Here is a 24,988-nt window from a genome sequence, read left to right on the forward strand (position 1 = left end):
GGGAGGAGTCGGCGGGCCTTCCACTGGCCGGTTGCGGGTGTGGCCTGGGTCTCTGCCCCCACCCCTGCCTGCTCTTGTGGGCACACGTCCAGGCTCTGGTGAAAGGTCAGGGCTTCTGGCCCCTTCTGGAGGCAAAGCAAAGGAAATCAGGCTAGAATCAGGAGCAAAGGAAACCAGAACAGTGCTGTTCATGGAGAGATTGGGAAAGAGGGAGCTGAGTTGGGGCAGGAGAAGTTTCTTGGCTCAGATAAGCCCATCAAAGCCTGGAGAAGGTCAAAGATGAGGAATGTTCTGTGATTTCTAAGACAGCAGCTCATTTATCCCGTGAACACTTGCTCTGAGCCTGAGTCCGGTGCTCGGGCTGCCACCGTGCACGCTGGGTACAGCCTCATCAGAGGGACTGTGTTTGGAGTCCCATCTCCATGTCTCCCTACAAAAGTGCCTGTGAAAGGAAAGGGGCACTTTCACAGGGGCCTGTTCAGTCAGCACTCCAGCCTCCTAAAGGAAGTGTTCTTTTACAAATCAAGAAACTGAGGCTGGGGAAGATAGTGCCTTGCCCCTGACCGCATGGTTAGGACGTGTTAAAACTGGGATTCGAACCTGGGTGTGCCTGTGTCCCACTTATAATTTGGTTGCTTGGAGCTCAGAACACATTTTCCCATCAAAATAATGCTGTAAGTGGTGGTTTGGTTGCTATAATGGCCTAGCTCACCCAGGGTATAGCTGGAATTAATTCTATGTTTCATTGCGGTTGTGGATGAATCAGGCTTCTGTGGGCTAGCCTGGAAACCCACAGGAGAGGGAAAATGCATTTCAGGGTGTGCCCAGCTGGGAACTCTTGCCCTTACCATAGCGCCTGATTCAGGGCAGTCAGGGGATTGGTGGCTTAGGGAGCACTTGTTCATTTCCAGAGCTCTTCCAAGCCAGCCCTGGTGAGTTCTAGCTGTTCACTGGAGGAGGCAGAGCACTGGGCAGGTTTGGGGTTTCTAAGACAGGGAGTGTTACGTGAGAATGTGCACTGATTTTCAGACTCTGACCATCTTAGTCCTCTCCCTTCTTTCCTTACACTGCCTCTCAGCTTCCTGTAGTCATCTTTTATCTTCTTCCTCTAGGATGTATCCTAAAGACAAGATCTAGGATTTATTTTCACCACTAAATCTGATGTCTGTCTGTGAAGTATGTGGGCAATAATGACTGCACAGGGTTAGAAGTGATAGAGATCAGAGCAGCTGCTAAGAGAAGCAAGGATCCATCAGAGCTTCTAGAGTGACTTCAGGGAGAGCAATCACATATTCATTCAACAAACATTGGCTGTGGGTGTGCTGGTCTGTGTACTCATTCCTTTCTTGGCACTTCTGTTGCCAAAAGAATCCTGGGAAGGACTGAACATGGGTCTCAAACCCAGAATCTAGCATTGGAAGAAATCTTTTTCCAGATGGAAACTGCAGCCATTCATTAATTCAGTAAGGTCTGAGTGTCAGGCTAACTACTAAGAATACATAAATCCTGAAAATTGGGAAGTGACTTGCCCAGCATCTCAGCTCAGGGTCCCCATGCCTGGACTAATACCTGCCCTTTCAGGCCACTTTTATGGCCTTTCTGCCTCAAGATCTATCCCAGTCAGCTTTTAGGATTCCTCTGATTTGGAGCCTAGAGCCTAGGGGAAGGCCACAGGGAAGAAGCAGGATTCCTTTCTCATGGACAGTAACAAGGCTGGACTCTACCCTGAAGTGAGAACTAGATTTCCCACTGGTGGGGTTCTGAAGACAGAAGACATTTCTCAGTTCTTTCAGTGAGTCACCTGCTCTCTAAACTCAGGTCTTCACAAGTACTCTTACCTCTGCTTGAAGCTCCCTTTCCCAGCCTCCTTCCTCTGGCTAATTCCTAACTCCCCTTTGGGTCTCAGTTTGAAGAGCTCTTCCTCTTCCTTTTCTGGGCCCTCAGCGTCGTTAGGTCTCCCTGCTCTGCATGCAGTCACAGCACTCTGGACTTGCTCTAGGATAACCCTGGACCCTTGGAATTGTTCTTGCTTATTGAATGCGTTTCTTTCCAGAAGACTCTGATCTCTAGGAGGGGCCAACACCATGGCTGCCTTTCCGTTGTTTGTATGTTTGTTTTTAGCAATTGTGTGCCCTTTATCAATCAGTGCTTACTTAGTACACAGTAGGTGCTCAGTGTGCAGTTGGGAATAACTTTGCTCCATACCTACAGGCACAGCCGTCTTTCCGGTGAGAGATTTCCATTCAGGTCATTCAGCAACTGTTTACCAAGGACCAGCATACCCACAGGATACAAGGATGATTTGGAAAAAGAGGCTCACCATCTCGAATTGACAATCCAGAACTCACTTTGAAAACTGTAAAAGTCTCTTCTAACCAGAGCGCTTCCACCCGCTCCTAAGGCCCCTTTCCGGCTCTACTGGCCCATTGATTCTTTGTTCCTTGGGCTGGGGCCCAGCATATTCCTCTGAGTTGCAAGACCTACCCAGACCCAGAACAAGCCAGGCTCCTGGTGGCAGGTCCAGGGAGCTGAAACACAGGGCAGACAGCACTGGGCTCTCCAAGCTCCTCTGGACAGTCTACAGCACATGCCTAAGCCTTTAGTTGTTTTGGAGAATTTGTTAGGAAATCACCTTTTCCTCAAATTCATCTGGAGAGAAACTTTGAGGGTGAAGGCTTACATTCATTTTAATGATTTGAAGTGCTGGTCTTAATATAGTTATCCCTAAAGTGTCAGGTTTGCACAGCAAGTAAAAGATATTACTCTGCCAGCAAAAGCCCATATAGTCAAGGCTATGGACTTCCAGTGGTCACACATGTTTGTGGGATCTGGACAGTAAAGAAGGCAGAGCATCAAAGAATTGATGCCTTTGAACTGTGGTGCTGGAGGAGACCCCTGAGAGTCCCTTGGACAGCAAGGGGACCAAACCTGTCAATCTTAAAGGAAATCAATGCTGCATACTCATTGGAAGGACTGAAGCTGAAGTTCCAGTATTTTGGTCATCTGATGTGAACAGCCAACTCATTGGAAAAGTCCCTGATGCTGGGAAAGATTGAGGGCAGGAGAAGAGGGTGTCAGAGGAGAAGATGGCTGGATGTCATCACTGATGCAGTGGACATGCATTTGGGCAAACTTTGGGAGATGGTGAGGGACAGGGAGGCCTGGCATGCAGCAGTCCATGTGGTCGCAAACAGTCTGACACGACTGGGCAACTGAACAACAGCGTCAGGACACCTGGGTCCAAAAACCTTGAATTTCTGATTTTGGTTGTTCCTCCCAGGTTCCCAGAGCCTCAGTTTTGTCATCTGAAGGCTGTTTTGTCATGAGGAACATGAGATGTTATTACGTGACAGTGCCAAGCAAGTTGAGGACGCTTCAGGATGATCGGGAACATCAGTGCCCACAGTCTGGTCGTGGGGCCTCACGCAGTAGGGAGGGCACAATGGCAGTGGCCTCCTGGGTCCCACAGTGGGCTTCGTGTGGTGCAGGTGAGCGAAGGCTGAGGCTAGTGGGAGGCAGCGCTAGGACCCAGGGGCCGATTCTGGAGCGGGCTCAGCTGGGTAAGTTCACAGCCAGAACACAATGTTCTCAGTGTACCCACAGGAAACCCTGAAGAGGAGAGCTGCACATGGGCTTCTGCTGGGTGTGTTCTGGTCCTAGCCTTTTATTCTTTTTCCTAACCTCAGTCCCCACTTTCACATCCTGTGACCTGCAGAGCTGCAGGGCCCCACCCTGCTGGGCTGGTCCCAGGCCCCGGGAGAGCAATCAATGCAGGAAGCCCCAAACCTGGCTGGCCTTCACCATTTTCAAATAAGACCGTTTGCTTCTAACCTTGGTTTCCTGAATCAGCCCTTTGTGATGGAAACTTTTCACGGTGCGGAAGGCAGACACAGGGGACAAAGTTGAGTTTCTAGCTGAGGCGGGGGTCTTGGCTCAGAAGCAAGGGAAACAGCTGATACCTCTGAACCACCTCCTCCCTTCCTCCCTGAAGGCCAGACTCCACCTGGGATGGGGCCAGGGCCTCCACGGCTGCTGCATAAATCAGGAGGAACTGGGAGCTGCCTGGGAAACCAGGGCCAGGTTTGAAGCAGAACGTTGTATGATGTGGTTCCTAGTTTTTATTTCCACGAATGCTATAATATGTTGTCCTACCAAGCTGTTTTTATTGAATGAAAGGATTTTAAAAAAGCAAACCTCTACAAAACCAACAGCCCTCTGTTACAGGGAAGGACAAGGTGAACTTTTCACTTCCTTCCCCACAGCCTATCATCGCATCTGCGGTTTGGTGTCACCCACACTTCCGTACTATATTCAATCTCAATTTTTGCCTCCTTGTTTTTGAAACTGCAAGAGCAAGGCTTTTCAACTCATGTTGCTCCTGCATGTTGCATGAGACTTGCAAAAGAGTCTTTTTAGTGAGTTGTCACAACTGATTGCAGAGAGATGCCAGCCTGGAGGCAGAGGTAAGCCCAGAGAGTAAACAGTAGGGGAGTCTGTGAGCAGCCAGCACCACCCAGCTGTACGCAGCAACCTGCGCTGTTGGGGGCAGCAAATAAGCAGCAAAGCTCTTCCTTTATGACACCCACAGGTCTGCCTCCTTAATGAGGGGCCTGGTCATTGAAAATAAACCCTGGTGCTTATATTATGCTCCATTAATAAGGCTTTTTCCACTCCAGCATTTCAGAAAGTCAAGTCGCTCAGTCGTGTCCAGCTCTTTGCGACCCCATGGACTGAAGCCTACCAGGCTTCTCCGCCCATGGGATTTTCCAGGCAAGAGTACCGGAGTGCGGTGCCATTGCCTTCACCTATCCCAGATGGTAAAGCGTCTGCCTGCAAAGGAGACCCAGGTTCAATCCCTGGGTCGGGAAGATCCCCTGGAGAAGGAAATGGCAACCCACTCCAGTACTTATGCCTGGAAAATTCCATGGATGGAGAAGCCTGGTGGGCTACAGTCCATGGGGTCTCAAAGAGTCGGATTGACTGAGAGCGACTTCACTTTCACTTTCATTAGTTATCCTTTTAGGGACTTCCCTGGTGGCTCAGATGGTAAAGCATCTGTCTGCAATGAGGGAGACCCAGGTTTAATCCCTGGGTTGGGAATATCCCCTGGAGAAGGAAATGGCAATCCACTCCAGCACTATTGCCTGGAAAATCCCATGGACAGAGGAGCCTGGTAGGCTACAGTCCACGGGGTCGCAAAGAATTGGACACGACTGAGCATTTCAGAGTCTTTCCCAAATCTTGATTTGTAAGAGAGTTTTAGTGTGTCTTCCCCACAGGCTGATAGAGATTCGACTGGGTGCTTTCCAGACTTGTCCAAGCTCAGAGATCCCCTTCTTAGAGAAGGAACTTCCCAAAGCCAGCACTACTGCTACTCCGGGGAAGTAAGCACAAAGCTTGCAGCTCCCAAAGACCTGGGGTCTAGTCTTAATTTTGCCAATTTGCTGTGCAACCCTGTGCAAGTCACTTTCTCACTTGAGACTTCAATATCCTCATTTATAAAAGGAGAGGGTTTGGTTAGATATTGTCGCTGTTACAGGTGTAATTGTGTCCCTCCTCAAAGTTTATATATTGAAGTCCTAACCCCAGTGACTTGGCATGTGACCTTATTTGCAGATGTTGTTTAGTCACTAAGTCATGTCCGACTCTTCGAATGCCCATGGACTGTAGCCTCCCGGGCTCCTCTGTCCATGGGAATCTCCTGGCAAGAATAGTGGAGTGGGTTGCCATTTCCTTCTCCAGAGGATCTTCCTGACCCAAGGATCAAACCCACATCTTCTGCCTTTGCAGAAGGGTTCTTTATCACTGAGCCACTTGGAGATAGAACCTGAAAAAAGGTAATCAAGTTAAAATGAGGTCAGTAGGGTGAGCCCTCATCTAAGATGATGACTGGCATCCTTAAAGAAAAGGGAGATTTGGATACAGAGATGTGCATAGAGCAATGATGATGTAAAGAGACACTGAGAGGAGGTGATCATGTATAAGCCAAGGAGAGAGGCCTAAAATAGATACTTCCCCTCATAGCCTCCAGCAGGAACCAACCACGGTGAACCAGCCATGGTGGCATCTTGATCTTGGGCTTCCAGCCTTCAAAACTATGATGTAATTAAGTTTCTGTTGATTAAGCTACCCAGTCTGTGTACTTTGTTATGGCAGCCCTAGCCCAAAGGAATACAGTTGCCAAGGGGCCAGGGGCCCCTTCAGCTCTTAGACTATGGGATTCTTTCCTGCCATCCCTTCCTTGATGGCTTCCTCTGACCCACATAGCCTTTCTGCTACCCTCTCCCGGTAAGTAAATGGCATTATGTGTCTGACTTAGCACAGTGCCCCACATATAGTAATTCCTCACTACGTATTAACCATGATGAACGTTCTTCGAGTCTCCAGTGCCTGGATATGACCTGTACCTGCCCTGAGAGCCTATGTGCCAAATGAGAGGTGTGGGTGCTGAGCCTGGGCCCTCATGGTTATTCATACTCATGCCTTTATTCCTGAAGCCTTTCCTAACCCCCTTGGCAGCTTTTTTAAAATTTTTGAGAACATTAATTTATTTGTTTGGCTGCATTGGATCTTAGTTTGTGACACGCAGGATCTTTTCAGTTACAGCATGTGGAATCTCATTCTTTGACCAGAGATCGAAGCAGGCCCCCTGCATTGGGAGTGCAGAGTCTTAGCCACTGGACCACTGGGGGAGTCCTCCTCCCCTTGGCAGCTTTTCAACTGAAGAGTATTAGAGTGATACCTTCTAGGAGCCGAACTCTTTTTTTTCATGGAAAGTTCATTTTGGCCACAGAGCCAGTAGGACTCAAAAGAGACTGCGAAAGCTCAGGCTGGATGATGGTTCCTCTGTTCTTAGATTCAGTGATTCCCCGGGGTCATGAAGAGGTGTAGAACTCTTGATGTTGAGCCTCTGCTTTCATATTTGCCCAATGAGGACGCCTGCGGGTTGGCAGCAGAGTAAGGCTTAACTACGGGTGCAGCCAGGGCTTGCACTCCCAGACAGCCCAATGCTGCCTTCCTCCTTGGGTATCCCTCCCCGCTTCTCAGGCAGGCTGGGAGACTGTGATTTTCCTTTTCATGATCAGAGTGCTTTCAAAAAGCACTCTAGCCTTGAGCATTGAATCAGTATCACAGAATGAGCCTTGAGTCTTCTCTGGGCAATGACACTGTTCCAGGACAGAAGGTCCTAGGTTGTCCTCTAGGCAATATGTTGGAGAGCTAAGTTGCTGTGACTTCATAGAATATTCCAGACTTACTGGATTTTGGAGACTGCAGAATGTTAAGTGGGTAGAATCTGACTTCAACAACCCCCAAGCATGAACTTTAGGTTTGCTAAACAGATGAAATGCCCATGCTTGTGTGGTTTATATGCCTGGAGATTTCTGAGAATAAGGAGAGGGAGAGAGGGTGTGGGAGCTTACTTCAGGCCTTCAGGGCCAGGCAAGGAAGGGGGAGAAACCAGTCCAGAGGGCACAACATCTCTCAGCATTGCCCATATGCTTTAAATCTGATCCCTTCAGACCGCCTCTTATCCTGGTTTGGCTCAGAGCCCAGAAGGGAGGTTCCTTCGGTAATTCTGAGCTTGGAACATCTGCCTTCCCCTAAAAGTAAGTAAATAAGTACAAATCTGTAAATGCTTTGTTTCTCAGCCAGAGCAACAGTACTGTGAACAGCACTGCCTAGTGGCCGGTAAAGGTCACTTCGATGCCTTATGCCAGCCTAAGGGGCTTAACCTTCCGGGCCCTGAGGAGCCTGCTTCCTGAGTTATTTATTGTGAAGGGCAGGATTCTTGGTCTCTTTCTTAGGTGTACCCTGGCCCTGTCAGAGAAATGCTGTCTTGATGGAAAGTAGAGCATGGCTCAAAACAGTCTGGTTCTTGCTTCCTTCTCCTGAGAGAGCACACCCCTCCTCAGTTTACAGGCTCAGCTCCAGCCACACCAGATGACTTTCGGAGTTCCACGAATACAGCCCTGCCTATGCGCGCGCTAGCCCCTGTACTTGGAATGCTTCTCTGGCATCTTCCCCTCTAACCCCGACTGACCAGTCCGCTCAGGCCCAGGCTCACCTTCCCTAGGAAAATTTCCTTGTCATCTCCCCTTCCTTCCCACCACCAAGCCCTCTTGGCTTCCACAGCACCCCGTATAGACCAGAGTCATGGAGTTATGGTGCAGTATAGAGTCCATGTTTCTGCTTACTCGTCTGCTTTTTTCACTGGTCCACATGTTTTCTCAACTGGCTGCAGGAGAGTTACATGAAACCCGCAATTATAGACCTGCTGGATCCCAGGAATCAGGAATCATGCTAGCGAGTCTGTACTTTTATTAAGCTTAATTCTGAGGCCCAGCTAGGTTTGGAAACGATTGCCCCTTCTTTGTATTTCTGTTGCCTTACATATTACCAGAGACTATAGTAGGCCCTTGAGAAATGTCTGATCCTTCTAATCTCTCTCTGGCAACCTCTTCTTGTTTTCACTCCCTTCCCTCACTAGCCTCAGACCAACCATCTCTGCTTTCCCTCTTGTGCTTACCGTGTAACCACCAACTATGCATTTTTTTTTCTATTCCTACTGCCAGGCTGCTAAGAGCTCCTGGTATACTTCTCCAATGACTGGTGCCATGGCAAATTTAGGGACTTGAACTGCAAATGGCCCCTGAATGTGCTTGGCAGTCTGACCCTGGTCATCTCCTTCCCATTCTTCACAGGGACCATTCCCAATCCCACTGTTCCTGCCTCCTCCTGCCACAGGCCACAGACCAACTTGCCTCCTGCATCACAGAGAAAATAGGAGACTTCTGACAGGAACTCTCTCAACTTCCTGCCACCTCACCTGCATTTACCCACATCAGCACTACCCTTTCACCCTCCTTCCCTTCTAATAATCGCTCCACCTGGGCTCTGGACCTCATCCCTCCCACTTGTCAGGGACCTCACACCCTCAATTATGCCTTCTTTCTGGCCTCTCCCAAAAACAAATGTCTGGACTGTGTTTCTTCCTTTAACTGTCACCCTCTCTGACCCTCATTTTTGCTTCCCCTTACCACTGAACTTAAAAGTGTTGCCTAGATTTGGCCCCACATTTTCACCTTCCACTCACTCTCCCAGCCACAGCAGACTGGCTCTGCCTCCACTGTACCACTTAGGTGGCTGCTCTTGAGACAAGGTCACCAACAAGCTCCTTGGTAAAGTCCAAAGGCCTTCTCCACCCCTGTCACTTAACTGCTTGGCTACACCAGATACTGATGTTTGCAGCAGCCCCCTTCTTAAAATGTCCTTTTCCTGGTTTCCTTGATGCCATATTCCTCATTTTTCAGTTATTTCTGGTGACTTCCTGCCAGTTGCTTTCCCGGGCTCCTCCTCCTCCTCTGAGAAGGTTCCAATTTTCTTCTCACTCTGGGTTCTCTGCCTGGGCAGTGCCATTTGTGCCTACCTTTGGTGCATATCTCTAGTCTGGAGAGTCCCAAATCCAACTCTAGCCCAGATCACTCTCCTGAGCTATAGACAGAAAGTCACCTGCCAGATATCTCCTTGAATCCACATCTCTCCCTGTATCCCTGTCTCAGTGAATAGAATCCCATCCATCAGTTATTTAGACACGAAACCCAGGTGTCCTACTTGAATTCTCCAAGTCTGACGAGTCACCAGGTCCCACAGAGGCTATTCCTTGAGTAACTCTCAGTTAAAATCTATCCTCTTGTCTCCACATTTTTAAGGTTTCAGTTAGGTCTCCCCTGGATTTCCATGACAGCTCCCAAAAGGATCTGGGTCTTATCACTGCTAATTTGCACTGAACAAATAGGTGGGGTGAGAAGGAAGGACTTTCTAGATGGAAGGTACAAAATATGCAAAGGCCCAAGAGTGAGGAAGGGCATTGTGCTTCTGTGGGGCTGCGGTTGCTTTGTTATGGATGATTCATAAAGACAAGAGGAGAGACAAAACTGGACCAGATGGGTTTTGCTAAGGAATCTGAACTTCAACTAGAGGACAGTGGGGAACTATTAAAGGGGTTGAAGTATGGGAATGACAAGATCTGGTTTCACTTTAGAAATCTTAGCTGCAAGGAAGGAGAAGGCAATGGCAACCCACTCCAGTGTTCTTGCCTGGAGAATCCCAGGGACTGGGGAGCCTGGTGGGCTGCTGTCTATGGGGTCGCACAGTTGGACACGCCTGAAGTGACTTAGCAGCAGCAGCAGCAGCAGCTGTTGTTCCTGGTAATAAACTGTATGTGGTTTCATTACCTTCCCTAAAGAGCTTATATTATAAAAATGAAGTAAGTGAATCCTGGAGAAACAGCTTCTCTAGGGAGACTGGTGGAGAAGGAAATGGCAACCCACTCCAGTATTCTTGCCTGGAGAATCTCAGGGACAGAGGAGCCTCGTGGGCTGCAGTCTATGGGGTCGCAGAGTTGGACACAACTGAAGCGACTTAGTAGCAGCAGCAGCAGCAGCAGCAGCAGCAGCAGCAGGAAGACTGGACAGGCTGGAGAAATCAGAGTACCTGGAGAGGTGGAGGGCAGCTTGTGGATGCTCGTGTGTGGAACCACCATCGGGCCTGTGTGCAGGAGCCTATGAGGAAGGCAAGGAGCCACCAGCATCATTTGCCCAGGCTCCTCCCATGGCTGTTTTGGACACAGCTTCCAATTGTCAGTACAGCATTATAGAGAGCTCTGGGCTGGGCTCTGGCTTCTCGTCTTGTCAATTAATTACCTTAGGCGTTTCTCCAGTATGGATGCTGCACCATAGCTAGCCCAGCTTCCACATGAGGGTAAACAGAAACAAATTCATACTTCCATTCACTCAGTAAATACCTGCAGCATACCTACCATGTGCCAGCTAGTGTTCTAGCTACTGAATATACATACAGCAATGAATGAAACAGATAAGGGCCTGTTAACCAGGTGGATGAACTAGATGGTCTCTAAGATCTCTTCCATTCAGCTCTAAATTCTGAGACTTCCTCTTTGACCAGATGCAAAGAAAGAAGGCAGGCTAGTAGCACAAGGTCCCGTTCCAGCCTCCTCCTTCCATTCTTCACTCTTGGTGCCATTTCCATCCCAACTCAGCTCTGGGAAACCAGAGATCCAGCATCATTTGTCTTCTGCCTGTAACCCCAAACTTCCCCAAGTATCTGTTAGTTAAACCCTGGACCTCTTTTGTGGAGAGGATTTGTCTTGCTTGGAACTTTGGGCAATTACAAGGAGGCCAGGTGAGATATTTTAGGCAAGGTTAGGTGCTCTGATAAAATGAGAGGGAGAAGCCTAACTGCCTTCTCCCGCAAGTGTGTTATCTCTTGGGTTTGCCTGAAAGGGCACCATGTCCTTGGGCTGATTCCTCCTCTTCCTTGTGGGTGATAGGCATCTCCTGGTCCTATCTCTTTTTCTTCTACCTTTGGCTTCGCCTTAAGGTCCAAAGTTTCTACACTTCAGCATCTGGCATTCTGATCAGGAACAAGGGATTCAGGGCGTGCCAACCATGTGGGGGAAGGGAAGCCAAGGGCTTCGAGTAAATGGACTGAGCAGAGATCATAGGGTCAGGAACTTGATTTAGAGTTCCAGACCATTGTCATTCCAGGTGAGTATCAGGCATAGGATGGCACTAATAAATAAAGCACTTATCAGTGAACACTGAGAATTTCAATGCTGATCTTAGATAATTAAAGTCAAAAAGTAGATTTTTAACTTCATAAAAGTAAAACCAGCTTTATGTAAGTTTACTATTTGTGTCTTATTACCATGAGACAAGGCACTTATATGGAATTATGTATCAAACTGATGTGAACAATTCTTTATTAGCAAATTCTGCCTTCACATTTTCTAGTGTATGACAAACTAGAAGGCATAAAGGTTCGAAAGGCCTATATTATTAACTATACTTTGGTTAATAATCTTGGTACCTTACCTTCTCTGTACTGGTTTCCTCAACTGTCAACTACCTGCCTCATTTATCTCACAGGGTTGATGTGGGATTCAAGATGAGACATTTATGAAACTGCAAAGTGTTTTATGCACTGAAACACTCGTTACCATCAGCTTTCTTCAGATGGAGGCTGTCTGTGAAATCCTGGCTGTTAGCTGCTATTTTCCCTGTCTTCCTCCTGCACACACAAGAGGAAGACAGGTATACACATACAAGGTATGTATCCCTTAAGCATCTAACTTCATCATGCTGAATCTTAAAAGGTTATATAGATACTGACATAGCTACTTCCTATCAGTTCTTAAAGGAAGAGGCTGTTCCTTCATTGTACCTTATCACCAAGCAGTGAGAGGTAGCAGGGAGGGTAGTAATAAGGTTTATTTCCTCCAGGTAGTTAATTCATTTTATCACTAAAAAAAAAAAAAAAAGGTTTTAGGGTTTTTCTTTGTATGAGGCACTGGGTTGGGGTCAGTGGGATGAAGCATGATACATATATGTATATGTATGTATATATATATATATAAAATATATAAAATAATCTCAGCTTTGGAGTCTGGCACACTCAGTTCAAATCCAGACTTGGCCACTTACTTAGCTAGGCAGCCTGGGCATGTAGTAATGCCTTCTCTGAGCTTCAGGCTCATCTGTATTAGGGTTTTAACACATCTTGCAGTGTTACTGAAAGGACTATAATTAGTTCCTTTGAGTGACTGGCACATAATGAGTGCAGAAGTGATGGAAGATGAACAACAACAGGTCCATCTTCAAGCCCAAAGCATAGTAATAGGAGTTATGGATGAGGCATAATGACCAACAGAAAGGTGCAGAGAGGGAGAGGCCATCTTTAAACAGTGAGGGTCTTGCTTCTGGCAGCGTTCAAGGAGAAGCCGAATGGTCACTGGAAAAGGGGCTTCGGAAAGTATTTCCACTGAACTCTATAGATCTCTTCAATTTCTAAGGCCATGAAAAGAAATGTGCAACTTAAAGAGACAAAAATTCTTTAAGTTCAATACCAGAGGGTAAAGACGAGGTAATACAGTGTCTGGGCCCTATGAAAGTTAGTGATTGCTTCTAAACTGTCACTGAAAATAAGATTGAAAGGTTTATTGCAGACTAGGTATTTAAAATTTTTCCTTTGGTAATCATGAAGATGGTTGATACCCAAAAGGACAATGTTAGGAAATTCAACGGCTTTCAATAATGGAGCTGGTTTAGGTTAAGAAGTATTATATGGAAATTAGTGAGTTTGAGGGCTGGTGATTTTTGTGCTCTTATGTGCTCCAGAGACAAGGTTAGTGGGCTGAATTGTCAATAAACTGCAGTCTGTTTTAAGATTTTCTTCGGTGTCTGGGCTATGTGGCCATGTGCGGGTCTTCGTCTTCCCTGTGCTCAGACTCCGGATCAACTCAATGAGGCCACCACCTCCCTGTCACGGAGTATGTGTTAAAACATTCCGAACTCCTGAGATTAAGGCCAACTGCTACTGGGATTTTATTTATTCATAATTAACTAACTCTAAGCAGGTCAGGAACAAGTTATTAATGAGGAGAAAGGCAAATTCTGTCTGGGGCAAAATTTGCATACAATCTAAATGCTTCTCCTAACTATGTACGGTAGATGTGGGGGTCCCATGAGGAAAAACAAAAGATTATCTCTTAGCTTATCAGGTTTTTCCTTATCATGGTTAAAAACCTACTTAGATATTGATGATAAATTCATATACTTCTAAAAAGACAAATATCCCTGAGATGAAGCAAATCTACCATTTGTTTAGGAGAAATGGTTTTTAGATTCCCTTCTTATTAAAAAGTAATTTGACCTCTTCCCCCTATCCCAAATCCCTGAGGCTTTGAAAGGATAAAGAAACCAATTTGGAGTTCTTTCAAAGGATTTATTTGCTACAGAATTGCCAGAGCCCACCAACAAGATGAACTCAGGATTTCTGTGTTTAAAAGGATTTTGCTCACTGCTTTATTTTCACAAGAACTTCAACATTCAAAAAGCAATTCTTTTTGCCAGCATTTGGCATGCCTAGAAGAGGTTAGAAAAAGTTAGAATCTATAGAATTAGATGTCTAAAAATAGAAAAAATCCCAAACATTAAAAAATTCCTAATTTGGACAAGTCCTGAGTCGAAATCACATTCATCTGCAAAAAGAAGAGTTTTAGGTCAGAAATGTATTTTATAACTCCAGATCCTGACCTTGGACTTGACTGGTGAGGATTCTAGGAACTGCGTGAATGACAGGAGGGATGTCTTTCGTCTGGCCAATCCTGGCATGTGTCCTGGATTGTGAAGTTTTATAAATCTCTTTTAAACCCAAACTTCCTGGTTCTCTGATGTCCATTGTCTAAATCCGATTCTCAATACTTTTTTAAACAAATAAGCAAAAAATTTCCCTGCAAGATCACACACTTAACAATTTGTTGCTTGTGTATAGATACAGAGAAACCAAGTATGAATGTGAATTAACAATTCAGTGATGGAGCCGGGAATCTCTGGATGGCTATATACATTGTAAGAAAAGTTCCTTGTTAGACCTGCACTTGCTGTGCACCCGAGATGACCATCCAGGCAGGTTAACCTGAAGAGGGTGTGAACCCCAGCAGCTGCTCGATGGGTTTAAATCGCCACTCATCTGCCTCCAGCTCTTCTACCAAACCAGCTAGTTTTTCCATCCGAGCAACTTGCTGATCTGTAAAGAATCAAAGAGATAGTATTTATTAATTATATACCAAGCAGCAAGATGACTGATTTAAAAATAATTTCTAGAAAGATTTTCCCCCCTCAATAGTCTAGTAATGGGGTCTTACCCTATGTTGTCAGAAGACTTAATCTTTTCATTTACATTTTATTTTTAATTGTAGGATAATTACTTAAGACAATCTTAAAAAAATAGTAATACTTATCCTCCATGCCATTTGTGTACTAAATTTGTGACTGGTACCCTAAGAATCTAGGGTTACAAGTAGTTAAGGTTCTGTGTTTCCACTGCAGGGGGCACTGGTTCAATCCCTGGCTGGGGAACTAAGATCCTGTATGCTACAACAAACAAACAAACCCCAAAAGCCAAAAACCTGGGGTTACAAGCAATTGCAGCTCTCCCTACCCCCACCCACCCCAACATTATGTTCTCAGGGGAGAAATAGTCTGGTTTGGTGGTGGAACAGAGTTCCCCGATGCATAAATGAAGACCTGGTGAGGCATGATAGAATAGAAAAGGTGCTACCAGGATCTTCGAATCCAGGTAGACCAAGAGGTATGACATACATATCTGAAGATGCAGACAGTGGTGACAATGGAGGACAACAGGAAAAGAAGGTTTCAGGAAAGAGTGGAAAAAGCAATACAAGAGGAGTAGGAAGCATTAACTCCCCTAGAAAACTAATCCCTTTGACTTCAAATTTAAGTCTTAATGTAACATTATCTGTGGATTAAGAACTGTAGAATGTTCTTGTCTGCAGGCAATTTGGGAAGTCCACTTAAGTAGCCTTGCTGAGTTTTTGTTACAGAGCACTCTGACCTTTCTAAGTCCCCCTCTCCCACCCTTCCACTTCCTAGGAAGTTCATTTTCACAGTTAAGTACGCAGTACTCACATGCTTACCATGTTTCACCTGTTTGAGCGTAGATGCCACTTGATAGCTGAAAACAGATTCACAGAGGAATCTCTCAGAGCCATCTAGAAACAGAAGAGGACAAGTTTTAATCTGCTCCAATCCATTTTAATCTAATGGCTTCTGATAAATGTAGTAAACACACCCATTCTCCCTGCTTTTCCATTCAGGGTCTAGTTTTCAGTTTTCAGTGTTTACAAGGGGCTTCTGTTTCACTTAGAATTAACACTGCTGTGTTATAAAAGCTACTTCTATACCTAGAATGTTAAAATAGTCCCTCTACTTGTTCAAGAGTTTAAAAATAGTGTTAAAATAACAAAAACAAGAAACCCCAGTCTGATGTCCTGGTCAACACTTCTCCCATCCTAACTTGACAATTTCTTAATGTTCTCCTATTTTGTATGTCAAGCAAACACTGACAACTAACACATTTGGCCATGTGGCCCCGAACTTTCAAAATACAAAGGTACACCAAAACTCTTAATCATTTTCATTCTAAAAAATAAAGTTGAAGAAAAATAGCTATTGTCAATATTTTGTATATCAAGTTATATCACAATGACCATCACAAAACACTGCTGGGAAATTTCATTCTGTAAACGCAAACTATAACCTTGATTTTCCAACTTAACTAGAACACTGCAATTTGGATGGGTATAAAAGTATGGTGCAATTTCAGAACCTAGCATTGTACTGATGCCAAGAACTGGATACATGAAGGTAGCTAATTCAGTCACCCCAGTACTTGGAAGATGATTGTGAAACATAGCTAGTTCATGTTATTCCTTATCAGGCAAGGGCTGATACAACAAAACATACCACTAAAGACGTAGAACTCATGTAGGAAAATGTGACTTCAAGGGGTAGCAGAAACCATTCAGGGAAGGGATCTTATTGCAGAAATTCTAAAACAAATGAAGGGAGAGGACACAGCTGTCTTTTTTTAGGCGGCAGTTCATGCCAGTACTGCTGGATGTCAAGCACTCACCCATCAATCACGGGTTGCTGCCGTCAGCCAGCTATTAAGTGACAAGGAGATAGGACTAACATATTCTGGCTTCATGCTGAGTTTCACACAAGGCAGACCTTATTTCAGAAGCTCATGATAAATAAGAAAAGCCATAGATACTATATTCAAAAAGCTTAAATATATGACCAAGAGGGCTTCTAATATTATCTTCAAAATTGTTTCAAAAATATAATTATTCCATACATATGTATGAAATTATGTATTAATATATACACATATTATATATTATGTCAAAATATAATTTCATATAGTTATGTAGACTTTGAGGAGAGTGTTATTCTTTAAATTCAACTTCTTTTCTAAATATTGTGTCATATGGGGATAGATCCCATTCCCTCCTCCCACCCCTATTCCTCTGGCAGAATGTAACTCATTTATATCATCTAAACTGAGCAAAAATTTAAATTTCAACTATTGAATATTATACTGGTTGTCCAGTTTAAAGATCTAGGTAAGCCAATGATATTACTGAGTTTTTCAAATAAGGGAAATGGCCTGAAAATAACTATGAATCCCACTATGGGAAGAGGGGCTGTGTGAACATTTGACACCAGTGATGCAATTTATTATGCCTAATAAATTGTGTAAGTATGCCAGCATTCATACCCTTGATTAAAGAATCAAATTATAACTTATGTTTTATTTTAGGAAGAGCAAAGCATACAGAATTAGAGCTCTTCTCAGGTGGTTTGATCCTGAACTTGAGGATATCACACAAGGCAGTGGGGATTCTGGCTTTAAGGACCAGGCCAAGATTTGTTTGCAAGCTCTTCAAGGTGCTACCTCCTGCTTACATTTAACCACAGGTGTTACTAGGATAAATGCTTAAATTATAACATTTGCATATTTCCCTTGATAATGAACTTCAAAGCAAAAGGATACGTAGGCTAATCTCTCCAAAAGGCACCCGCATATCTCTTTGCTGCTCTGTGAGTCTATGGAGCACATTTTTGCTGATCTGCAGCTCTGCATTAACCACAAAGTCCACTGCTTCTTAGCTACATCCTATTAGATGTGATATCTGTAACAATCTCAAGTCTGGAATTTCTCCAGAGAGGAGTCAGCCTGGGGCAATCTGTCTTCCATTTAGAAATTGTAATCAAACTCTTTGCAACACACCAAGTAGCAATACATCAGCTTTCCTCTTTAAGGGACAAGTAAAGGTGATAAATGGTGAAAAGTTCAGTAAATTGTCCAAATCTAACACCACTGTTAACTCCAATAAATAGGATGCTAACAAATTCATTTAAAAGACTTATTATCCCACAGCGGGAAAACAGGCAATGGCAGATAATTTATGCTCCAGTGGCGTATGATGCCACCAAAATTCAGGCATTTCAGGACTGGAAGGCAGTCTCCAATTTGCTTACTAATAATCTGGGTGAGACAATCCTAGCCAAAGGCAGGGGAATGTTGAAAAGTCCTGTAGAGGATACTGCATTTGTGAGGTGTCTGATATCAGACAGCAGATACACAAAAAAGTTAATACACAAGGTTAAATACAGGTTATTTCGGTTTATTATCCTAGACCTGGGAGGATGCAAGACCAAGTTGAACCTGTTAAGATAATAAATAGCATCTAATTGCTTTTGTTCTTACTCTGAAGAGGCAACTCTTCCTACTCTATTTTCATACAGGCATATCTCAGAGATGTCATAGGCCTGGTTCCAGACCACTGCAATAAAGCAAATCACACTAATTTTTTAGTTTCCTATCGCATATAAGAGTTTGCTGATACCATGCTGTAGTCTGTTAAGTGTGCAATAGCATTATGTCTAAAAAAAAAGAATGTACATACCTTAATTAAAAAATACTGCTAAAAAAATGCTAACCATCATCAAGCCTTCAGGGAAATGTAACCTTTTTGCTGGTGGAGGGTTTGAAATACTGTCAGCATTACCAAAATGTGACACAGAGATAGGCAATGAGAAAATGCTGTTGAAAAAATGGCGCCAACATACTTGTTCAAGGCAAGGTTGCCCAAACCTTCAATCTGTAAAATACACGGTATCAGCAAAGCCCAACAAAACAAGGTATGCCTGTATTCCATTAAAGTTCCGTAAGAAAAATGGTCAGGTACATGTGCATTAGATTACTTGCATAATAGTATCACCTATAAACATAGTAGGATGAGGTATCCGAATCTACCATCCCTTTTAATTCACATTTAAGGGTAGCCTTTTCAATTTAACACTTTTCACTTGACTCAGGATAGTTCAAGGGCTGCCACCTCTAAAGTTTTCATAGTTTGTCCTTAAATGTAAATAGCTTTAAAGTATAGGTGAAACTTTAAACCTAAGGAAGAAAACCCAAACTGGGCACTGCAAATTTAAATTTAAATTCATTCTACAGTAGAAAGGCAACACAGTCCCCCATGAGGCATACTGAGATGGAATAAAAATGGACAGAACTATCACTTGTTAGAACATCAACATTTAGACTAATCTCAGAAGCCTTTCTTCTTTAATGTTTCCAAGAAATCTGATGTACACTGACAAAGAATGCTGACAGCTCTGAGACCATGGAGGTACCGCCTGTATTAAATTCCTCCTGTAGCTAGACTTTAAATGACTTTAATCTTAGGGTTCATTGTTAAATAAGGATTCCTTTTCTGCTGCCATAAAACTCATTAAGCAATTTAAGTGCCCCCAACTTTTGATTTGTTTTGGGAGAAACTTCCTAATACCAGCTCTCTGAAGCATATAACTTAAGTCATAATTTATTTTTAGTGCCAAATATGGTAAACAAGGCCCTAGATGTTCACTACCTCCAGACTCAGTGATGTTAGTTTGAGTATTCAGTTAACATAATTGAAGAAAACTAAAGGGCATAGACAGAAGTATCAGTACATACACCTCATGTATCACTAACTACAATATCTGGTTGTTTACTTCACCAGTCATGATTTGAACCAATTCTAAAAAGTCTTCCTATGTTTAGTCCCAGTCTTCCTGTGTTTTCCTGTCACAAGTGATACTTCTGTCTGCATTGGCTTAATCCAAACCTCTGCTTTTTATTATACCTGATATAAATGAAGACCACCCCCCAAAAGCTGACTCTTAACTACAGTCTGTGCCTTTCTCAGATATTTCCAGATTAATTTTTAAGTATATTTACTGAAATTTGCAATATTTAAAGCAAAAAGGATCAATATACAATTAAGCACAGATGTGCTTGAATCAAGTAGATTTTGAATCTTTAATAGGTTCTTTGCTGATTTTTTTCGAGGTATGAAGAATAGTTTAATAGTTAAGGGCCACTTTCATGAGAATCCCCTGGATGTTAGTCAAAATGGAGATTCTTGTGCTATAACCTAGACTAATTTGGAATCTCTAGGTGAGCCAGAAATGTGCATTTTAAATAAGCTCTTCAGGAGGTTTTAATGCTCTCTATTAAGAATTTATTGGTCCATCTCCTAAAGTGACATGTACCTGATGAATTCTAGATACTAAAGTTGTTTCATGCTTATAGCCTGTGCCCTGATCTTGGCCAGCCAGTTTGCAAATGTGTGCTGGATAAGATAGGGGATTATTTGATGCACATCCAGCTCCAGTGCTTGAGAAACCACACCGCACTGTCCTGCAGTGGGCCATGTAAGAATAGATTGGTTTTTTTTTTCTCTCAGAATCTCTTCATCTATCTGTAGGTGAATTATATTAGAAAAAATACATATGAAACCTACTAACCATAGGGAAGCCGACTGGTGCCAGGATAAAGCAAACTGGAGCAGGAGTTTAATGGAATTCCTGGTCCAAGTGCTGACTGTGTCTTTTCACATGGTCAAATCACTTTATCTTTTCTGGGTCTAAATAACTCTAAATGACCTCCATGATTTCCAAAGTCTTTTTCAGCTCCAAAATCCTAATTCTGGAGAAAGATTTGTGTTTTAAAGATATTTTGAAATGAGGACAAGAGATGAAATGTGGAGCTGAAATCAGGACAAACTCATAACTAATCCACTTAATAGCTTCTTTACAATTAATATTCATTGCAGGTCTGAATCCAATTATTCAGCAAAAAGCAGCATGAGATCACCTTCCAACATCTCTCCAGCTCCTTTGGGGTAGGTGAAAAGGGCTTTCCGTGGTGGGGCAAGGTCTGAGACACTGAAACCAGATCCAGTGACAGAACTTCCACTGACCCCACCAGCTGAGGAGGATGATGAAGAGGCAGCCATTTCCTCTCTAGCAGAATTCTCACTTCACTACAGAGAAAGAAAAACAGCAAATTGGCAGTTTATGGAAGTGAGACTGACAACATTTCATTCCAGCTACCATGAAAGCCAGCATGCAGTTTAGTCAAGAATTAGTTCCAAATTTTTCTACCCTCTGTACTCCCACGATCTTTTAAGGCTCCTTGGGCCAAAATGTCACTCAGGATTTTAAGTGAAAATAGTTTATTCTTAGTTTTTCTACATAAAACACTACTTCCTACCATTAGCAAACTGTTTATGTCATTTGGGATTGACTGTGGGTGATTTATGGGTTATGAAAGGGTGATATGGCAGTGCCAAGGTAGCAATTTGACTGAGGAAATAAATTATATGAGGATAAAACAACCATGCCTCATGGGACAGTTTGTCTTGGATACATCCTGACCAAGCCACACCAAGAAATTCACTTATAAAATTTTCCAAATAAAATTCCAGAATAACACTGTGTTCTGTTCCCAAGAAAGGGGAATGGTTAGGAAATACATATTGGCCCTTTCATTAAATTAAAAAAATTTTTTTCATCCAAATGTAATACCCAAATTGATCACTTGGTGGTGTCCCAAAACTGGAACAAAATAGTTCAAGAATGATCTTAGAATCACCGCTTATTAGGAATTAGAGGCGCTGTGATTGTTTAATACTATACCAAATTAAAAAATCAAAAGTTCCAAACGTAAATGAGAAAATCTGTACCAAATATATGTCTCTTTAAAAAGTTCAAAACAAAATAGCAGCTTACACACTTAAATCTTTACAGAAGATTCCAAAATGTTTATGTTTTCTATATAAAAAGAATAGTCTTCTTTCAAACTCAGAACTATCATTCAAGACAGAACAGGCAGGGTTGAAAAGTGGAGTGCAGAATTAACAACAACTTTAACACATGTTAAAGTAATTTGAGTGTGGCTCAGAGGTTAAAGCGTCTGCCTGCAATGCGGGAGACCTGGGTTCGATCTCTGGGTCTGGAAGAGCCCCTGGAGAAGGAAATGGCAACCCACTCCAGTATTCTTGCTTGGAGAATCCCACGGACAGAGGAGCTTGGTGGGCTACAGTCCACGGGGTCGCAAAGAGTCGGACACGACTGAGCAACTTCACTTTCACTTAACACATATAAGCAGTTTTCTGCTGGAAAGATTACCTAAGTAATTTTTAGCTTTAAAGATTTAGGTTAAATTTTGAATGCTACCAGCAGGTGGTAACCAAAGTTAAAGTGAAACTCACAATAAACGCTAGTTTGGAACTGCTCTATAAAGGCAGGCATTCTGATCACCAAGACCAGACATTATGCTTGGCTTATACCAAGTAGCTGTTGATTTAAATGTTTGCTAAATGAGCTGACATTTCACAGGAACCGCAAGACTCCTTAAAGACCATCTAATCCAATCCCCCCATTTTGCAAACAGGCATACAGACTTCAGCCTATTTGTTGGCCATTTTTTAAGCAAAGGCTTTACTGCACTGTCATGAGCCATACGGGCTTCCCAGGTGGCTCAGTGGTAAAGCATCCCCTTGTCAATGCAGGAGACATGGGCTCGATCCCGGGGTTGGGAAGATCCCCTGGAGAAGGAAATGGCAACTGACTCCTGTATTTCTGCCTGGGATCCCATGGGGACACAGGAGCCTAGTGGGCTATAGTCCTAGGGTCGCCAAGAGTCAGACATGACAGTGCGACTGAACAACACGTACTCTGTGAGAGGTGAAACAGCACACTGATTAAGAGCTCACTCTGAAGCCTCTTGGCCCAGGTTCACGTCCTGGCTTTGTTACTTGCCGTCTGATTCGGGACAAATCACTCCACCTCTCTGCTCCTCAGCTGTCTCATCTACAGAATGCAGATAATGATAGTACCTACATAAGAGGTGTCAGGAAGGTTAATATAACTAAAGCATTTGGAACACTCACAGGCACAGTAAACAACAGCTATCCAAAACTACCAATGAATATTTAGTCCTGAATCTTTTTTTTTTCCTCTGCAAATTCCAGTTTTTCATACTTAGTATGTTTCAACACACTCATGGGAAAAGTCTTAATTCTCTCCATTTGACACAGAGTGTCAATGTTAAATGTCTCTTAGAATGGAAAGTGCATGCTCAGGAAGAGGGAAAATGCACCCCATACTTTCATTTTAAGGTTAATGATCTTAGGAAGAACCCTTTTCTTAGGAAAAGGGGAAGGAGTTGTCTTTCTACTCTCAAGGCCTAGCACAGAACCTGGATTAGTGTTTCCTGAATGAATAAAGAACAAATGACAGAACACAGGGCTAGCAAGGGATAGAAAAGTTTGATGTCAGGAGGGTTGGTCCATGATTGGTTTTTTCTCCCTCATTCTGTAGATCTATTTACACAACTGTTTTTTCAATTAGGCTGCCAAGCCCAAGGTAGGTGCTCAGTAACATTTTGTTGAATATTTAAATACTAATGATGAAATAAGCTGGGACTTGACCCAATAAGGGAAGCTGGAACTACTGGCAAGTAGAGATTCTTACAGGAGAGCAGAGATACTGCATGGTTGTGTTCAGTGACAGGATGATCAACACATTTACTTCATGCATGATAGGGATGACCTCGTATTCATAAACCACTTTCCTTCCTAGCAGATACATGCTTATATTCTTGAAAAGAATCCTTTTTAAAAAGTCTCCTTATCAAAAAGACAAGCAATCATTAAACTCCACCATCAGGAATCATTCCAAATAGCTGGATTACCAATCAAAAAGGTGCTGCAGCTAAAAATAGCTTGGGTGGAAAGGGGCTGAAGAGGGGATGGGTCAGAATGTCAGCGGTTCCCAAGCTAACTCCAAGCCATGACCCCACACCCACCCAGACCTCCATCTCACCCCACCTCCCCGGTCTCTAGGGAGCGACGCCACTGGCGCCATCCCACTGCGCAGGCGCCACCGCTTGGCCCGCATGCGCAATTGTCTCGTGCGGCCTGAGGAAATTTCCTCTTACGCGCCCTCTGCGGCAGGCTCCAGTTCCTCCTCCTCCTTTCTCCACGTTACTAGTCCCTTCAGGTAGGATCCCAGGGATCAACTCCCTTTCCAGCAAGCTCCCGAGGGTCCCTGAGCCCTCGACCACTTACCTCAGCTGCTTTGGCACTTTACAGCCCCGCCCCCCACTGCAACGGCTGCGTTTTCAACGACGAGGGCGGCGGCGTGCTCGCGCCCGTGCGGAGGGAGCCCGCGGCGGCCGCGGCGTGCGCGCGCCAGTGCAATGGTGGGCGTGGCCGGGGCGGAGAGCCGCGGAGACCCGGTTCTGGGAGAGACCTTCTGGGTCCTTCGTCTGCTCTCACTACAGCGGTTTTCCTACCACCGCGGAGTCCTTCTCTTTTCGCTTGCCTTGACGTACTGGGGTTGATTTTTGCTCGCTTTTATGACTCAGGGTTTCATCTTCGCTCCCGACCTTGTAGGCCTTCTGCTTTCCTCTCTGTCTCTCCAAACCACCACGGAGCAGAATTAAATTGGCTATTCCCCCGTCCTTCCTCCTGAGTAGTCTTGTAGCCCAGGGCCTTACAGGAAAGGCAGATGGAGGGTTTGCTCTCTCTGAGACAAGCCTCTCTTCCACAGCTCAGTTTGAGGACCTACCTTGACATTGACGTCTACTTTTGTGGCGAGCCTTTTTTTTTTTTTTTCCTTTGAGAGGTCCTGAGAAATTGAGTATTAGGGTGTAATGTCATTAAAGTATTGCTAGTTATGCCTCCTCTTTCGATGTTCAGGTCTGTTTACCTTGTATATTTTGTTTCTCACAACACGAAACTAACTTATTGGTTCTGTAAGCAGATTACCAATGAATGAAAGCGATTTACTTCCTGAGGTTGGATTGAGCATTAGTGTGTTTAGTAAGGATTGATCTTTTTGGAGGGGGACCGCTTAAGTTATTTTGGGTTTCAAGACCATGTACCATAAGTGGTAGGAACCTTGGTTAAACGTAACCAGAGCTACCCCTAAGAAGCTTTGTTTCCTAAATTGTTAATTCATTAAGTGGTGACTAGAAACTTGGTTTCTCCCTGAGTGATGTATAGTTTTTTGGCAGTGACTACAGAAATTGAATTCCTTCCCTCAGCAATGTGTTAGTTTGAAGAACCATGTGGGTTAAGTCATATTTTAACTTTGTCTTAATAGGCAACTGGATCTAATTGCTGAGTATGTATTTCTAGCACCTGTAAAAGTAGTTAAGGATTTTCTTGTCCTCCCCTTGAGGATAAATGTATTCAGTTCAG

At 43.9% G+C, this 24,988-nt stretch overlaps 2 protein-coding genes across 15 annotated transcripts in view; one reads left to right on the top strand and one right to left on the bottom strand.

Moving 5' to 3' along the window:
- Positions 1-13,782: 13,782 nt before the first annotated feature.
- On the bottom strand, positions 13,783-23,982 carry ANAPC16 (anaphase promoting complex subunit 16). 8 transcript variants are annotated; one of them, XM_040242512.1, is made up of 5 exons: positions 23,852-23,981; positions 22,496-22,592; positions 20,593-20,761; positions 15,518-15,592; positions 13,783-14,607 (listed from the first exon to the last, which is right to left on the bottom strand). In XM_040242512.1, the coding sequence occupies exons 3-5, from the start codon at positions 20,732-20,734 to the stop codon at positions 14,492-14,494; spliced, it is 333 nt and encodes a 110-aa protein (XP_040098446.1). In that variant the 5' UTR covers positions 20,735-20,761; positions 22,496-22,592; positions 23,852-23,981; the 3' UTR covers positions 13,783-14,491. The 8 variants fall into 8 exon arrangements, with proteins under 8 accessions (XP_040098446.1, XP_040098445.1, XP_040098450.1 ...); XM_040242511.1 differs by having other exon boundaries at positions 22,457-22,592; positions 23,852-23,956; XM_040242516.1 differs by having other exon boundaries at positions 22,542-22,592; positions 23,852-23,950.
- The window catches only part of ASCC1 (activating signal cointegrator 1 complex subunit 1), a 107,234-nt gene continuing 105,198 nt past the window's right edge, over positions 22,953-24,988 (top strand). For 2 of the 7 annotated variants that reach the window (XM_040242505.1, XM_040242509.1), the window contains exon 1: positions 22,953-23,783. Coding sequence is in view for 3 of the 7 variants with exons in the window: in XM_040242503.1 (XP_040098437.1) it covers positions 24,142-24,174 (33 nt within the window). In the remaining 4 variants the exon portion in view is untranslated. Of the gene's footprint in view, positions 23,784-23,982; positions 24,175-24,988 lie in introns of those variants that run through there. The other 5 variants (XM_040242508.1, XM_040242504.1, XM_040242506.1 and 2 more) reach the window with 4 other exon arrangements.

The sequence above is a fragment of the Oryx dammah genome, unplaced genomic scaffold (genome assembly GCF_014754425.2).
Source record: "Oryx dammah isolate SB20612 unplaced genomic scaffold, SCBI_Odam_1.1 HiC_scaffold_6, whole genome shotgun sequence".
Lineage (NCBI taxonomy): Eukaryota > Metazoa > Chordata > Mammalia > Artiodactyla > Bovidae > Oryx > Oryx dammah.

What these genes read in the sequence shown, in the direction of transcription:
- ANAPC16 (XM_040242513.1), bottom strand. Translation starts at nt 20,734, where the DNA reads ATGGCTGCCTCTTCATCATCCTCCTCAGCTGGTGGGGTCAGTGGAAGT. An exon ending in AGCTGGAGAGATGTTGGAAG is followed by an intron (nt 15,593 to 20,592) that starts GTGATCTCATGC and finishes TTCTGTTTCTAG; the next exon opens with ATGGCTCTGAGAGATTCCTC. An exon ending in GCTCAAACAGGTGAAACATG is followed by an intron (nt 14,608 to 15,517) that starts GTAAGCATGTGA and finishes GATTCTTTACAG; the next exon opens with ATCAGCAAGTTGCTCGGATG.